The 17,652-nt window shown below is 46.8% G+C and overlaps 2 protein-coding genes across 2 annotated transcripts in view; both read right to left on the reverse strand.

Moving 5' to 3' along the window:
* Window positions 1–17,652, reverse strand: part of LOC311203704 (uncharacterized protein) — a gene marked incomplete at its 5' end in the record, with an annotated part of 70,246 nt that overhangs the window by 40,240 nt on the left and 12,354 nt on the right.
* Window positions 5,649–13,429, reverse strand: LOC311203996 (multiple epidermal growth factor-like domains protein 10; the record flags this gene model as incomplete). The annotated part of the gene is made up of 5 exons (XM_084278835.1): window positions 5,649–5,882; window positions 7,943–8,185; window positions 10,752–10,875; window positions 12,173–12,300; window positions 13,369–13,429. 5 exons carry the CDS (start codon window positions 13,427–13,429, stop codon window positions 5,722–5,724), a joined length of 717 nt encoding a protein of 238 aa, XP_084134961.1. The 3' UTR covers window positions 5,649–5,721.

Here is a 17,652-nt window from a genome sequence, read left to right on the forward strand (position 1 = left end):
GGGCTGGGTGCTCATCAAAGAGAGATGCCCAGGTGTCTGGCTGCAGGCCACCCACTGTAGCCCTGGGCACCGTCTCCACCGCCGGCGGCTGGGCAGCTAGCGGCCGAGGGGGGCTGTCGGTCCCCGGGTGTGCGGGCGCTCCTCCAGCTGCAGGTATGGCAGGCCATGTTGAGTCCTCTCGTGGTGGTCTGATGTGGACCTCTTCAAATTCATGGTCTGCCCGCACCGAGTGCAAGATGGATTGTACTCCCCTCTTGCAGAGGGGGCACTCAGGTTTGCTGTTAGCCCACCGCAGGATGCAGGCGTAGCAGAACTGGTGGAGGCATGGCATCACGAAGGCGGCGTTGTCAATGCTGTCCAGGCAGACTGGACAGCGGTGTTCCACCTCCGTGGCCATGCTGTTCTGGCTGCGGTGGGCTGGGAGGAGCTGCGGGTGGTGAACTGCTTCCTCCAAATGGCGCTGCAGCAGCTGGAAGCTGCGCTCGAAGATGCGCCGCGTGTGCCCTGGACACACCCTTCAGTATCTCTGGGATACCGCACTGGAAAACCGTCCTGAGTAAGGCACCAGCACCAAGCCTTCGCTCAGCACTCCAGCCTCGCTGGCTGCTCAGCTGGAGTCTGCGCTTGAGGCCGTTGGGCACCCCTGTGTGCTGGGTTACAGGGCTGGGTGACGTCACGCTTGTCCATTGGTGACCAGTAAACATGGCACTCAGGCAGCTTCCAGAAGCTGCCATGTCAGATGACTACTTTTTGGTGGTCTTCTGGCTTTCACAAACCTTGACGGACAATAAAACACAACAGAACAGAACTGTCCCTGGTGGAAGGAACTCCAACAATCTTCTAGTCCGACTGCCCGACCACTCCAGGGCTGACCAAAAGTTCAAGCCTGTTGTTAAGGGCATTGTCCAAATGCCTCTGAAACGGATGGGCACGGGGCATGGGCCATCCCTTGAGGAAGGCTGTTGCAGTGTTTGATCACCCTCTTGGTACAGAAATTGATCCTGAGCTCAAGTCTGAACCTGCCTTGACACAGCTTTGAGCGCTCAGTCACATGCTCTGGCTTGGCCGGCCCTGTGTGGAGCCAAGAGTTGCACTTGATGATCCTTGTGCATCTCTTCCCACTCAGGATATTCTGTTATTCTGTGAATTTATACTTGTGCCTGGCACCCACCCACCCAAGGTGCAGAAGCCAATAGTTTGTCTTGTTAAATTTCATGCCCTTGATGACTGCCCCATGCTCCAGTGTATCTACAGCCCACTGCAAGGCCTGTTCTTGCTCAAGAGACTTAACAGCGGCTGCCGGTTTAGTAGCATCAGTAAACTTGCTAACGGTGCATCCAACCCCTGCCCCCGGATCACTGATAAAAGGATTGACTGGAACTGGCCCTAGAACTGAGCCCTGAGGAACAAGCCCGAAGCACTTGGCTCACTCTTGTGGGTTTTCTCCTGCCTTTCTCTCCTTCCATTATGCCAAATCTCATCCTTGATCAAACTCTAACTAAATTGGAAAAATAGTTAAAGCAATAAATAAGTAGAACTAAAAGAAATAACAATTTCCCTCACATCTGCCTGTAACCAGTGTTTGAAATGAATTGTTGGCGGTCAGAGTTACAAAGGGGAAACTGCCATATGCTCTGCCCCTTTATGCTGCATTTGTACGTTGTTACTGGCTCCTTAGTCATTATTCCAAGGCGTTCATTGTTATTATTATTATTAATTTATTAAAGGGAAAATATCTTGCTTTTGTGAAGTCAACTTCCCATCTTTCTCAAGGGTAAAGGGATAAATTGAAGAGACTGGCTTGGAAGAATTGCCCTACTTCTGGACGTGGCTCCTCCAGGAACAGGCAGAACATCACAGAAGTTCAGGAGCTCAAAATCAGCCTTGATTTCTGTCACAGTTTTGCGTGGCTGGGTCCTGGTGGAAAAGGGGGCGGGGGGCTGCATAAAATGGCTGCTGCAAGAAGCAGCCAGAAGCTCTCTGCAGGCCCGAGAGAGTAAACATGGGCTAATTCAAGGCCAGAGTTGCTGCTGAACAAGGCCGAGCCAATCGTCCAATGTCACAGCGCCTCAGGGAATCACATTTAGGAGAATAAAAACGCAGGCAGGTGCATTTTCCCACCAAAGAGGGGAGTGAGAAGATGTAAGGAGCTGTGCAGGCAGCAAGGCCGGGGAGGGCGGGAGAGGAGGCCTCGCCCTGCTGCTGGAGAGAATGATGCCCCTGCAGCCTGTGGAGAAAGCCATGGTGGAGCGGGTGTCCCCCCAGAGCCCATGGAAAAGGCTGAGACCCCACCTGCAGCCCCTGGAGAGGCTCCACGCTAGATGAAGCAGGTGGAGACATAGAGGAGATGCTGTGACCCACGTTAGAGCAAGCCCCTCCCTGTGCCACAATGCAGGGGAAGAAGGGAGTGAAATCATGACCAAAGTGAAGTCTGAAGTGATAGAGCGGCTTTGGTGGGCGTCTGGCCTCCAGCCAGGACCAAACCACCACAATTTATGACAAAGCATCTCAGGAATTACTTGCTGTCTCTAAGAGAGAGACTTGTATGCCATCAAATACATGACTTGGTTGTCCAGCATGGGTAAGTGTAACATGTTTTATAGTTCCTGCGCTATTTCTAGACCCACCCTCAGCAAAAGAAAGGGAAAGGAAAAAACGTCACAGCATTTCACATCTTTCATTAGAAACTTTATTCCATCAGCCTCCAGGTACATGAAGTGAAATAAATGGTAGTGAAGGGCAGAAGGACCAACAGCAGTCATCTTTGGAAAACAGAAACATTTTCACAACAAAACACCTTTTTGTTACAGCTAAGAAAAAAAGCCAGGCACACTTGATAGCTTTTCTTTAAAGATGTATTACAGTTCAGTCACACCAAAGTGAAACGTTGTGGGCTAAAACTGGGAAGTTCTGTGCTTTAGCACTAGTACAAGCCTACCAAACCACACGATTTGCATCTTTCTGTCAAAATTTCTGTCCAAATGAGCTGTGTATTCTTCAGTCTGGACTTCAGAGCTTCAGTATAAGGATCATTAGTTGGATACCTACGTAAAGAAACAAATTCAATCATGGTCACGGTACTTGGAAAATCCAACAGATCTTAACTGACACCTTGGCCACTTTGGAGTTTGTTTTATTCTGTATTCCCTTCAATATGAACTCAGCTTTGCAGATTGTCTCAGCAGAAAGTATGAATGCACTGAAATCTTCTTTCCCCTAATCTGCATGCGCATCTCCAATTAAAATTTATGTGACTTCTCTGGGTACATCAAAATAAGGACAAACTTCATGTGTGACTGTGTTGTGATTAAAATCTTTGCTTAAAAGCCTTTAAGCGTTTTAAAAAGCCTTGAGGTTCATGGTGTTTCTCCATGACCACCATTAGTACGCCTACATTATGGAAAACCTTAGGTTTCTACTTACTACCTCAATTAAAGTCAGCTACACACTTTGTGCATCGTTTTGCACTTCAGTAAACTGGTACTAAGTTGCTCCCTTTTCAGTGTGACATTTCTCACTCTTGTAATGTGACTGTTTAGCAGCAAAGCTTCTCTTGCCGTCCCTGTCCCTGGTGAAGGCCTTTCTCTTAGTAGACAGTACTTGCTGAAATTACTCGTCAGCTTACTCGTTAAATTCCCACCACAATATAGTATCTCTGTTTGGATTTAAATTCTCTAAAGAGCATACTGGGATCTACAGAAAGGGCTAGATGACAAGCATGAAGATTAAGTTGGGGGGGTGGTCTCTCAAATTGACAGATGAGTGTCCTTCAGTGGAAGCCTCCTGGGGCACAGAGGGGACAGTGGGATTGCCAACGCCAGTCCCACGGGCTTTTGTCCTGTGGCTGTCATTTGACAAAACTATGTGAGCCCTGCAGGTAATCTGTTCAGAGTGTCTACCAGCGATCCTTCGCTGAAATAAATTCAGGGAGGACTCGTGCTTCCCGCTGTATGCCATACGATGCAACTGCCTACCCCTTTTACCTGGGCACAGAGCAAATGTTGGGACACGCTGCTCCCAAGAAGCTGGAGAGCTACTGCCAGAAGAGGGTGGAGGAGCCTGCTGGGGCTCTGTTACAAGCATGTTTTCCGGCACCATCACCAGCAGCAGCAGCTAGAAACAGTCCTGCCACACCTGATGCAGGGTTCTAGAGGTAACTTGGCACTGACACAGAATGTCCGGTCTGGATCAACCATTTTATTTCCAGCTGAGATGTTTGGGGAACAATTCTGCTCCAATGCATCGCTACCTTGGCAGATTTCACAGTTCCCAACAGGCTGTTCTGGAGGGAGAGAAAGGAGCCTGTTGGAAAGGTGCTCTCCATGCAGAGCCAACAGAATGAGCTAAACTTTAAGGAGGGACTGGTTTGGACTTTCCTTCTGCTTCCTCGTTACTAGCCTTGACAACACCACCTTGATGTTTTTTCCCAATGAAGTAGGTTAAAGTGTTATGTATTAGGTAACCACCTCTGACAGACATGGGGACGACACGAATTCTGCCTTCAATCCTCTCCCTCTGCCCAGAGGTTCCTTCAGCCGGACAAAATAAAGGCCAGTTGGCCAAAATGCCAAAGAAACGCACACACGGTAGAATATTTTTGCAATTACAACTAGATGGCTAGAACACAGACACACAGCATAGAAATGGAGACAGGAGTTAATAAAGAATGGGGGGTACATGTGTCACATTATCAGCGATGCAAAAGACCAGCTTAAGCACGTGTTTCTCTACGTCAGCTATAAAAAAGAAAAGGTGCCTTTTTAGCAAGTATGCACAGAGATTGCTCAGTTATTTCTAAGAAAAAAAAAAACCACAGAATACTTGACAATTTTTATCCTCTATTACAGACATTATTACTACCTGTTTATAAAATGTAAACCTTTCCTCGCAGTTAAGATTTACAGCAGTCATCACCTTTGTCCACTCCTTACATAATCAGTCCCTGGTGACAAAAATAAACTGATGTAGCACACACCTTTTCTGAAGTAATTACTGATATGTGATGGAGCATTAGTTGTGTAGTGGCAGAAGTAGTGGTCAGAACTGCAACGTATGGAGCTGAATGGCAGCAAAAGACTTGTTGAAGGCTGGTGCTGGGTCTGGAATACCAGGAGTTTCTCGAGGCATCCATCGTAGCATACTGAGGTACGCAATGCTTTTAACTCCCAAACTATGCAAGCAAGGTATGCCCACCACCAGTAATGGACAAGAAAAACCTGGTCATGGATTCCCCAAGCTTCCTTATCACCATCAGATCATGTCTTGAGATCAGAATGGAAGGTAAAATTTGGCCAAGCGCCTTTTCTTCTACAGAACTAGTGAATCAAATCACCTGTACAAAGTGGTATTTGGTAAACTGCACTGTCCTGGGAGGACACGAAGTCTATATTTAAAGTGTCTGAAATGGGATGTTATAAAAACTGATCTGCAAGCTAGTATTTTTAAGCCAGTATATTACAGTATAAATGTGCTGCATACCTGCGTCTATAAAATTAACTGCCATGAAAAAAGAACAACCAGGATCCCCAGAGTGTGGCATTTGTCCATCTGTCACTTGTAGACACAATACAAACCTCACATTGAGATTCTGTTTCAGGTACAGCAGCTGTCTGCTGGACAGATTTGGAACCAAATCTGATGGAAAGGAAACTAGAGGAAGGAGCACAGTCCTGCCACTTTGCCCCGGGAGAGTCCCACTGTGCTACACATCAGCTTTTGGGGTCATTCACTGCCGACCTCTTTCGGTGAGGATGTGGGGCTGTCTCGAACTGGTAGCAAGTCATAATGACATGGAATGTGGCTGTTTTTTGGCAGATCATACGGATCCTGGCTGAAACGTCCGGTGCTGCTGAGTGCTCCCTGGACAACACTCAACGTAGGTTCTGTGATAAAAGAGAGAAGATGCATTCAACACTAGAAGCAGCAAACAGAAACAAACGCGGGGTTACACTTCAGTTTGCATTACAAAAGATCCTCTCTTCTCTGCTTCAGTATTCCTTGTCACAAGGCAGGTGTGGGAACAAAGAGGGATATTATGGTGCTTTGGCTTTACACTAAGTTACACCTGTGGGTTTGCAGCAGGGCCCTGCCACAAGTACATTTCCTGACAGAAGCAAGTGTGCTTTGTCTGTGCATAAACAAAACCAACCAAACAAACCCCCCCAACAATAAACACAAAATTAAAAAACCCACCCACCAAACTAATTTGGGGATTTTAATTAGTTTCATAACGAATTTTTAATTAGTTTTTATAAAAATCCTTAGAAATGTGGGGAGAACTGGTGGGTTTTGGAGGAATGTCTAACTGGGGACAGAAAAGGCAAATGGTATCCTATGACAGAAGACATAGACTTTATTCCAGCCTAGAGAGCATTGGGATAAGGAGGATTCTACCAGACCCCCAAGTTTTCTGGAACTACACCAGCCACAGTAGCGCAGGAACTCGATAGGGCCCCTGTCAGTGAAATACAGCCTCTGGGAGGGAAGATGCTGGTTTTCATGTCAAGAAGAGGAAAGATTCTTTCTATCCCTCCCATAAACTTACTCCAGCTGTGTTCAGTACTTAACTGCTGCTGTGGGTCTGCATGGCCAAACCAGCTCAAGGACCGATCCGCCGCTGACCAAGGCCGAGCCCATCAGCACCGGTCACAGCCCCTCTGTGGTCACATATTTAAGAGGAAAAAACCCACCAGTGGAAGCTTTTGCCACCAGAGGAGGGAGTGAGAAAATGGAAGAAACTTTGCAGACACCAAGGTCAGTGAAGAAGGGGAGGAGGAGGCGCTCCGGGCACCACAGGAGAGATTCCCCTGCAGCCTGTGAAGAGCATGGGGAACAGGTTGTCCCCTTGCCACCCACTGAAGATGATGGGGAGCAGAGATGCTTCCTGCAGCCCGTGGAGAGGCCCCCAGGCTGGAGTGGGGAGACACACGTTGAAGATGTAGTGACCTGTGTTGGAGCAAGCTCCTGGCAGGACCTGCAGCCTATGCAGAGACAGGCCCCAGGCCACAGCATGTTTTCTGGGGGGACTTGTGACTCTGTGGGGGACCAGGATGGAGCAGTGTGGGCCTGAGAGACTCAGAGACATTCTATGATTTTATGACTGTACTCCATAGCAGTGACCCACACTGGGACAGCTGGTGAAGAGATGGAGCCCCGTGGGAAAAGACTGATGTTGAAGAAGTTTGTGGAGGACCCCATGCTGGAGCAGGGGAAGAGTGTAAGGAATGCCCACCCCCCCCTTTCCCGCTAAGAAGGAAGATTACTTATGAGGAACTGATGGAAACCCCCATTCCGCCACCCCCCTGTGACACCTCAGCAAGGAGGAAGGGAGAGAAATAATGAATAAAGTTGAGTCTTTGAAGAAGGGAGAGGCAGGGACAGGCCTTTTAGGATTTGGTTGCACTTCTCATTATTCTACCCTGGTTTCTGTGCATGTGAGTGTGGTAAGATGGGTTTTTTCAATTCCCTGTTGAGTCTGTTCTGCCTGTGACGCTGATTGCGGAATGATCTCTCCCTGTCCTTATCTCCACTCCTAAGCCTCTCAAGAGGTATTTTCTCCCCCAGCTGAAAAGGGGAGTGAGAAGAGTGTCTTTGCTAGGAACCCGGCCTCCAGTCAAGGTGCAACCACCACAACAGCCTAAAATAGAGTGCGATCAAATGCTTAGCTTACGCTGTTGTTTAAAGACAGGCCTTCAAACCAGGGAAATTGAGCGCTCTCTCTAGGTTAGAGATCAGAGCTGAAGGTATTTAAAGCTCTGTCCTTGTGATCTCTACCACTTCCCTGGAAAAGACGTTGTGAGATGGGTGGAGCAGAAAACAGAACCTGAACGTATCGCTTTTTTAACTGATTTTTTAATGTGTTTTGATTAACCTGGCTCAAAGGAAAAAGTCCTGTGCTCTTTGTTCTTAACCTTCAACATCGAGAAGTACATTTTGCACTTACCAACTTCATAAACGTTCCTATTGGCTGAAGCAGAGCCAGCGATCTCAGCATACGGGGAGTCCCCGCGTGCCGGGGACTTCATTTCCACATAGCCGCATTCTGAACTTCTGGGGACAAGAGCTGGTGGGTCTTTTATAGTAGCGTAGGGGTTCTCAGAACTACTTAACGAGCAATTACTTAAATTATATTCGGAGTTCTTCGCTAGATCTGTAACAAGAAAAACACGTGTTTCTCTCAAGCATGCTAGTAGTATGGACATCAATGCTAAACAGGGTGTTGAGTTCTAACAACTCGCTCCCCATCAAATATTTAAATAGAAACCAGTCATAGCACTTCCAAATGGTTAGACAGTCCTTAATGAATCCACTTCTACTGCTATTCTTGTTTATGGCCCTTGGTCTTGTCATCAGCAAATTCCTGTTGCAGTCTGAGAACTGTCAATTCTGGTTAGAATAGTAGCTGGCATTCAATACAGATAATCCCAGAGTGGTTGGGGTTGGAAGGGACCTCAAAGCACATCTAGTTCCAGCGCCCTGCCGTGGGCAGAGACACCCTCCACTAGACCAGGTTGCCCAAAGCCCCATCCAGCCTGGCCCTGAACAATGCCAGGGAGGGGGCAGCCACCGCTTCTCTGGGCAGCCTGTGACGGGGCCTCACCACCCCAACAGAGAAAAATTCCATCCTAACACCTGATCTAAATCTAACCTCTTTCAGGTTAAGGCCATTACATTTTGTCCTTTCACTATATGCCCTTGTAAACAGCCCCTCTCCAGATTTCTGGTAGCCCCCTCCTGGTTAGGTAGTGAAAGGCTGCTACAGAATCTCCCCAGAGCCTTCTCTTCCCCAGGTGGAACAAGCACAACTCTCTCAGCCTGTCTTTGTAGGAGAGGTGCTCCAGCCCTGCGGTGACCTTTGTAGCCCTCCCCTGGCCTCACTTCAGCAGCTCAGTGTCTTTTACTGGGGAGCTCAGAGCTGGACACTGCACTTCACGTGCTTTCACTTTCTGTGCCTTGGGCACTGTGGCTTGAGCACTTGCCAGAAAAGACTGAGGCAAAAAGTCATGAAGTACCTCAGCCTTCTCCAGATCCTGGGTAACTGCATCTCCTGTTTCCTTCTGGAGACAAGCCCAATTTTTCCTCTCACCCTCATTTTGTCACTGATGGAGCTATAGAAGCTTTTGATGTTGCCCTTGATGTCTCAGGGCAGATTTAGTTCTGTCAGCACTTTAGCTTTCTTAACCTGGTCCCTGGCTGTTGGAACAGTTTCTCGTTATTCCCCCTAGACTACCTGCCCATGCTTCTACCCTCTGTAGGCTTCCTTTCTCTGTCTGAGTTTGCCCAGGAGCTCCTTGTTCATCCAGGCAGGTCTCCTGGTGCATTTGTTGGGCTGCATCTCTCCAGAGCTTGAAGGAGGCAGTCCTTGAATACTAACCAGCTGTCTTGGGCCCCTGGTCCTTCCAGGGCTTCGTTCCATGGTACTCTACTGAGCAGGTCCCTGAAGAGGCCGAAGTATGTTCTCCTGCAGTCCAGGGTAGTGAGCTTGCTGTGCACCCTCCTTACTTCCCTGAGGATCTAGAACTCCAACATTTCATGGTCACTGCAACCAAGATTGCATCATGGTACTCTGTTACAAGCATTACAGCAGTCTAAAGGAACTTTCTCTAGACAGTCTCTCTCTAAACAAAATACACAGTTTCCAAGAACAAAATTAGGTTATTTGAGAAGACCTAAACCAACTAAATTTATTCCTACTCCATCTTTATTTACTAGGTCTCATGTCAGCTGTCCTGCTGTTTTTGCCAAGCCTGACACCCAGGTCACAAGCCTAGAGCTACCCAAGCAATCCCATTGCACCTTCTAGAAACCAGGCATAACATCAGCATTCCTCCAGTCTTCCAGAATCTCCCCATGCAGTGGGGTAGCCACAGCCGGGATCTCTCAGAAGTCCCAAGTGCTGGTACATCTGCTCTAAGAAAATGTAAAGCTGAACTCTGAGCGTTAAACTGTTTTCTTAAAAACCCCGCGTCTCAGCCGGAGCTGTTGTTAGACCAAGGCTGGGGATGGGCAGGGAAAAATCCTGCTGCAGACTGCTTCTGATGCTGCACCTGATCCCCAGAACCTGACAGTGAGAAGGACTAGAAATGAAGGTAATTAAATCATCTAAAGAATAATGGCACTCAGAGTCCCTTCTAAGGCTTTCACTGGGCAGAGACATGAGGAGTGTGATCCAGCCTTTTTGGGATGCTTGAGATTGGGAAAGGATGAAGCGACAACAGGATACAGAAATTCTCACCCCTTCTCAGGAATTTTCTTTTGAGGGACAATGTGCTGTGTTTCAGCAGACAGGAGGCTTAGCTGGGAAGATGCTGCTACAATTTACATCTGCAGCAGCCCAGATGATGAGAAACTACTTCAAAAAGCCTTGATTCTGTGTGGTGGGGATTTAAAAAAAGGATTCACCCAACCCCACACCTATTTAATCAAAGTAATTTTGCCAAAGCAGATCCTTATTTACAACACCCATTGATTTATGAAAGTAATTAGTATGAAAATAGTTGTATGACAATATGATGAGATTTTTGCATATCATGTCTGCACTGGGCATCAGGTGGATTCACCGCTCCTCACAAGGAGTCACTTTTTTGTCTCCTTGAAGAAAGGTCGAACCCATAACCCTGAACCTCATGCACAGCCAGACCACCTTGGCATTACCCTGAGCGGAGAACCAGGAAAAATTCCCTGCTTCCCTCTCTATCCCAAACACAGTGAATCCCATTCACCCTCTCCTCCTCCTCCTTCTTCCTTCTTACCAAGCTCGTTGAGGTAGCCACCATGTTTCCAGTCTGCAGGCAATGTTCCCGCGTAGTCCATGACAGTTCCTCGTTTTCCAGGTTCCACGTTTTTAAGGTTCACAAACAGCTGATTGGTTTTGGCCTAATTCAAAGGAAGACAGATAACAGAAACTGAAACTGATGGGAAGTTATAGGATTTCCAGGTGCTAATCAGGCAAAGTGGTTTGGGTTTGCGTGGCCAGGTTTTGGTAGTGGTGGGGGGCCAGGAGTGGCTTCTGCAAGAAGCTCCTAGAAGCTTCCCCTACATCCAACAGAGTAAATACCCAACGGCTCAAGGATGGACCCACCGCTGGCCAGCGATGAGCCCATCAGCGATGGTGGCAGCACCTCTGTGATAGGATGTTTCAGAAGGAAAAAACCCCACAGATAGACACTTCTTGCTGCCAGAGAAGGGAGTGAGAAGATGAAGAAACTCTGCAGACACCAAGGCCAGGGAAGAAGGAGGGGGAGGAAGCGCTCCAGGCACCAGAGGGGAGATTCCCGAGCAGCCCATGGAGATGACCAGGGTGAAGCAGGCAGTCCTGCTGCAGCCCAGGAGAAAGATGATGCCGAGTAGAGATCCCAGCTGCAGCTCCATGCTGGAGCGGGTGGACACACCTGAAGGAGGCAGTGACCCCATGGGAAACCTGCATTAGAGCAAGCTCCTGGCAGGACCTGCAGCCCGTGGACAGAGGAGGCCATGCCATAGCAGGTTTCCCTGGGGCAGCCTGTGGCTCTGTGGGGAAGCAGGCTGGAGCAGTCTTCTCCTGGAGGTCTGAGCCCCACGGAAGCCACGCCGGGGCAGTTGGTGAAGAGCTGTAGCCCCCATGGTAAGGATTCATGTTGGAGAAGTTCATGGAGGATTGTCTGATGTGGGAAAGACCCCACACTGGAGCAGGGGAAGCATGTGAGGAGTCCTCTGCCCGAACAGGAAGGAGCAGCAAAGACAACGTGTGATTAACTGGCCACAATCCCCATTCTGCCCCCTTCTGAGCCGCTCGGGGGCAGGTGGCAGAGAATTTGTGAATGAAGTTGAGGCCAGGAAGAAGGGAGAGGTGAGGGGAGGTGTTTGAACATTTGGTTTTATACTTGATTATCCCAGTCTCTTTTGATTAGGTAAGAAATTAGATGCATTTTATTCCGCGTCGCGGCTGTTTTGCCCATGATGTTATCTGCAGAATGATCTCTCCCTGCTCTTATCTCAACTCATAAGCTTTTGGTTATATCTTCTCTCCCCTGTCCAGCTGTGGAGGGGAGTTATAGAGCGGCTTTGCTGGGCACCTGGCCTCCAGCCAGGGTCAACCCACCACAAAAAGAAACCAAACCTGAAACATGATGGAACCAAATGAAATAAACTAGAAGCTAATTGACAGAGGAGCACTGAGATTTTGATGCTCTACCTTTGCCAGGGTCAGTCTGTCCATGTTGTTGACATGAGGTGGGGTAGCGCACTGAGTCAGAGTATGATAACTGGGGTTAGAGAAATAGTGACTGTTGGAATTTCCACTGGTACTGTGAGGGATGGCTTCTGAAAAGAAAAGAAAATCAACAACTATCAATAACATGGCATTTCTTTCTGAGGAGATGTTTTTTACAGCTCTGCACTCATTCCAAAACCTAATGGAGAGTTTCTGGAAAATATCTACCTAGGAAATTGCCATTCATTTGACAGATTTAGGGACACAGAGCAGGAACTGACAGGTCACTTGAAGCAAGAGCATGTTACTTGCTAACTTACTTCTCTCCTGAGGTTCCTTGCTCTCTTTTGCCTCTGCAGTCACTGTCCCAATTACAGAGAATTTTAACCACCAAGTTCATAGCAACACTCTCTAGTGCCTCAAGAGCACTCCCACCTTTGCTGACAGCTCTTTCTTGGCTCTGAAAACTCTTTCTGCCACCTTCTTCACCTGCTGCCTGCCTTAACAGCTGTGGGCAGAAGACAGCAGTGCCTGAAGTTTCACGTACCCGTTGAGTCACTCCCGGGTTTGCTCTTTGCCTTCACTTGTTTCAGACTCGAGCCTCTCTGCTCCCTGCCTCTCCAGGAGATCTTGCCACAGCTCCTGTGAAATCCTGACTGGCCACAGCTACAGGAGCCGCCTTGTGCAGTCCAGCTGTTGGCACGGAACTAAATTCTCAGTAGAAACTGTATTTTGCCCGTTTCCAATCCTGTTTTTAAGTAGCCACAGAGGAATAGAAAAGTCCATGCTTCCTCTGAACTGGGCTGAACTGTCTCTGACAGCTGAAAGGTAAGCACGTACATCTGCCATCACACCCCACTGGTCCCCTGTGCCAGTTCACCGGCACGGCTACCAGGGTGGTCTCTCTCCCCCGTGAAAGGCAACTGACAGCAGTGTCTCAGGCTGCCTCTTCCCACCGGTGGAAGCCCTCCCCTGCCTCTCCTTCCAGGAAGCCTCCCATGGCAGAATTGTAGACATCCTTTTCAAAACCACGTATGCTCCTGCTCACAGCAACCCTTGCTCATCCCAAAAGGTGAAATGGGCACTGTTAGGGGCATGTGAGAACCCTTCAGAGCTCAGCTAAGAAAGCGCAAAGTGAAGAGATGGAGAAAAACCCCCACCTTCTAAATGTCATTTACCTGGAATGGTGTAAGCTGCATTGATGGCCCTCAGAGCAGGGGTGTAGGTCACTGCAGGCATATTGTTGAATGATGTTTGAAACCGATGTGAAGACATTCCTGGCCTTAAGGAGAAACATTCATGTTCTTCCTAGAAAAAGGTGTTTTCATGGACTTGAGAAAGTAACAACATTTTCTAAGCAAAAGCACAAAGCAGGTCAAGCACTCGCTCCATCAGCAATTCTGCCTTTTTGGAGAGGACAGCGCTGTAAAGGCTGTCCTGTCCTGTTCCAGACTCCCCAGGGAAGTGGTCACAGCACCCAGCTTGACTGAGTTCAAGAAGCAGCTGGACGATGCGCTCGGTCCCATGCTCTGACTTGGCTGGTCCTGTGTGGAGCCAGGAGTTGGACCCTATGATCCTTCTGGGTCCCTGCCAACTCAGAACATTCTAGGAAGGACTCTGTATTTCACACAACTACACTGATTGCTTTGCTCCAGTGAACTCTTACTGAGGCATGGAATACTTACAAAATCCACAGAATATACATCACTTAACAGGATGGACTATTTAAACCTACGAGCTTTATCAGACTAATTTAGTGAGTGATACAGAGATGGAATGTAATAGGCTAATCCAAATTTCCTATCAAACAATTAAGAGAATTTGATTGCATGGAGGCTTTACCTTGATCACATCTGGCCCCCTTCCAGCCTGGGCTGCAGTAACATGTTCCCGGGATGTGGTCACACGTTGAGTTGTTCAGACAGTCACAAATCTGCCGGCATCCATACCCGTATGTACCCTGAGGGAATTCTGCACCAAGTGTGAGAGAAAAAAGGAACTCGAATCAGTCAGAGCTTCTTAACTGTGTTGGGATTACAGATCTGCAGCACCACGGACGCTACCATTCGTTCCTAGCCCCAAGCTCTGTCTGTCCACGGCCAGCAGATGGCCAGCAGATGGCAATGTGTCACCAGTGGCAGACCCCTAGGACTTGGGCTACTCCATTCTGAGCAAATAGCCACAGGTTGGGTCTTTTCTAACTAAGGACTTCTTTTACTCTAGATATGCATATGATCAGGACTGTACCTTTATCAAGTGAACTCTTGCTGCTGTGGTTGCATTGATGAATATAGCATGTCTAAAAAACAAGTAATTATCTATAAAGCTGGAGATTTCTCACAACAAGTTCAACATGTCATGAGAAAGAATTTCACTGACTGCTTTGAAAATGTCACAGTGAATGAATCTGATACTATGTACTGCCATTAGAACGGTGAAGTGGGTCCAAAATGTTAATTACTGCTCAGAGACAGGCAAGGATAGTTTTCTTCATGATAAAATATCTCTGAATGCAGAGGGTACTCTAAGAACAGCCCCTTTCTCCTGATTAGGGGTCACATCCTGAAGTTTTTATTTGTTTCTTTACCAAAAAGAGATGGGTAATTTTAAAATGCTTTTGTGGAAAGGTATTGCATGTGTGTTTCAAGGAGAGAAGAAACAGGTCAGATATAGAAGCCTTAGCTTTAATTCTGTGTAAGTTTAAAAAGACTGTTAACTGTTTGTTGCTGTGCACTGATTTGGTTGTCCAGAGACCTGTCTGAGAGCAATAAAAATTCCTGAATCCTTTAAACGCATAAGGACTCATCTATGTGTGGGCTGCATTTTTGCAAAGTGGTGGTTTTGCCCAAATTTCACTTCATTAAGAAATATACTACATTGTAGTGACAAAAAAAAAAGTACTAAGTTTGTTTTTTCTTGTTTTCGCTTCAGTTGTGCCTTTTGATTCTTTTTGTTATTGTTTTTGTTTGAAAATAGTGGTCAGCTATGAGGGAATGTAAATCCCATACAGATGAAAGGTTAAAAGTTTTAAGAAGGTTACTGGTTCCAGAAGAAATTAATGGAATCATTATCTTCCATGTGAACAAAAGGCCTGTACACAAAGCAAAGAAACTTGCTCTGTTACAGCCCATGAGCACAGTCTAAATAGATGCTTCCATTCATATTGCTGGCACCATTTTCTTGTTATTGATTTGTGAGTAAGTCTCTCCTCCTCCTAAATACCCCTATTCTTCTACTCTCCAAAATACCTACTTATTTTACCATAAAACCAGACGCCTTTCTTGCTACTGGCTTCCACAGGAATCGGCTCAAGATTTATCTTGCTATGATACTTAGTTGTGCATGCCAATCACTTCACAGAATTTAGACAGCAGAGGGTTTTTTTCCAAAGTCACCAGCTGCTACATTGCACTGGTACAGAGCTAGTTAACCTGGACTAGCCAAGCCATAAATGAGTTACCATAAGTGACGTGAAACCAATGCGGGATGGTATTCGGAAATGCACCTCCCTGGAAATCAGCACAGTCTCTTTGGAATGTTGACGTATCAGGCTCTGGTGTGGCTTCTTTTATTCACAGAAATGGGTTGACTGAAACTTTGGAATACAGTGTTTTGGACCGTGTGGATTTTGGTACTTCATGGAATTGGATCTATTTCTCGTGAGAATTCTGCCTCAGGTATTTCTCTCCTATTATCAGTATTTTCATAGACCTGACAAGGCATCTGGAGAATGCTGAATTATTTCATAAAAGAACTCCTATGAAACATAATGAAATTAGGGCCTAGCACTCTGAGTCAGTAACAAAGTCTTCACTGGTTTAGCATACCAAGGCAATACTCCCCAAGTGAGGTAGAATGACAGTAAAAACGGGTATCTGCGTTGTGCTTTTATGTGGCAAGGTTCTGGTGGCGAAGGGGGGAAGCAGGGGTGGCTTCTGCAAGAAGCAGCCAGAAGCTCTCTGCAGATCCTCTACAACTCTTCTTGGGCAGTGAAAGACTGAAAATCGGTCTCTTCTCTCATATGCTCCATCCCACTTCTTAGAAAAGCCAGAGTGCAATTATGTTGCTGATAGTGCTGATAAACTGAAGAAGAAAACTTTCGGATTTCTTCCTCCTATACCACACAGTCCTCATTTCTGACTTAGACAGTGGGTGTTTGACTACAAAAACTAGATAATGTAAATAGCCAAACCCGGATTGATTGCTGTTAAAAGAAAGGGGAACATTCCATACTTACGTTGAGAGCAGTCACTACCAATCCAGCCAGGGTAACACTGACAGGATTTATCAATAGGATTGCACATTCCTTTACTGGTGCACGTGCATATTCCAATGCAGTTCTTGCCAAATCTGCCACTGGGACATACTGGAACAAAACACAATTAGAACTCCTTAGTAATCAGAATGGGATTACCTTTTCTTTATTTCAAGAGGAATCTTGATACTAGGATCAAGACAGGTACCGCTTAGTATAATGTTCAGTAAGGCATTAGAAATTCTGGGAAGCCCTTTATACATGCTCATTATACAAATAATACAAATAACAATACAGTGGGTTTCATACTGTAGGATCAAATGTTTAAGCAGTTTAAACCTGCTTAAGATTCCTAATTTATACGCTGCAAGCACTACAACAGCAACTGCTGTTGGTTTTATGGCTTCCAAGCGACGGAAGGAAAATTGCTGAAGTGCCTGGTCTCTCTGTCCCAGACAGTCTTTACTACAACTTGTACCTTCGTTACAGAGGGCTCCTGTAAACCCAGGTAAGCAGTCACGTAAGCCATTAATATGGTGGCAGGGACCACTGCTGTGTACACACTGGGGGCATGTCTGGCTGCAGCGGTGTCCATAAATCCCAGGGGAACAGACTGGAATCAGAAAGAACAAACCGTCATTCCTTCCTACACTTTCTATACAGCCGTGAACTACTCTTCAGAGCACTTCCTGACTCTGAATTAGCGCTGCTTTCTAAACACACAAGGCTGGCAATGGCGTCCTCATTATTCGTGCAGTTCAAGGCTTTACACTCACAAATGGAGATTTGCTCGTCTTCCTCCAGGGTTTACTATATCCCAGCTCTTCATGACTTAACTGACATTCTGTTACTTGTCAGGCCATGCTGACTTGGGTTGCAGGTGAAATGCATCTCTAGTTTTTATGTTATACACATTTGACTACACATAGTATGTCCTCTCCAACACAAACAACTCCTAAGGCATATTTGAAGAAAAGTCATTTAAAAAGATAGACTGGACAGTTTTATCTGTAGAGGAGTATGGTCATCTTAGACCTTGACTTCTTACCTGTTTCCTAACTTGGAAAACAAATAGCCATTACTTCACTGAGAAAAACTTACCAATGTTTTCCAGTGATCCTTTAAGTACTCATGACATGATACAGCCAGCTACACATCACCTAACTTTTAGAGAGCCTGAGACCAGAAATAGGAATTCACTTAATTC

The sequence above is a fragment of the Gallinula chloropus genome (assembly GCF_964237585.1).
Source record: "Gallinula chloropus genome assembly, chromosome: Z".
NCBI lineage: Eukaryota > Metazoa > Chordata > Aves > Gruiformes > Rallidae > Gallinula > Gallinula chloropus.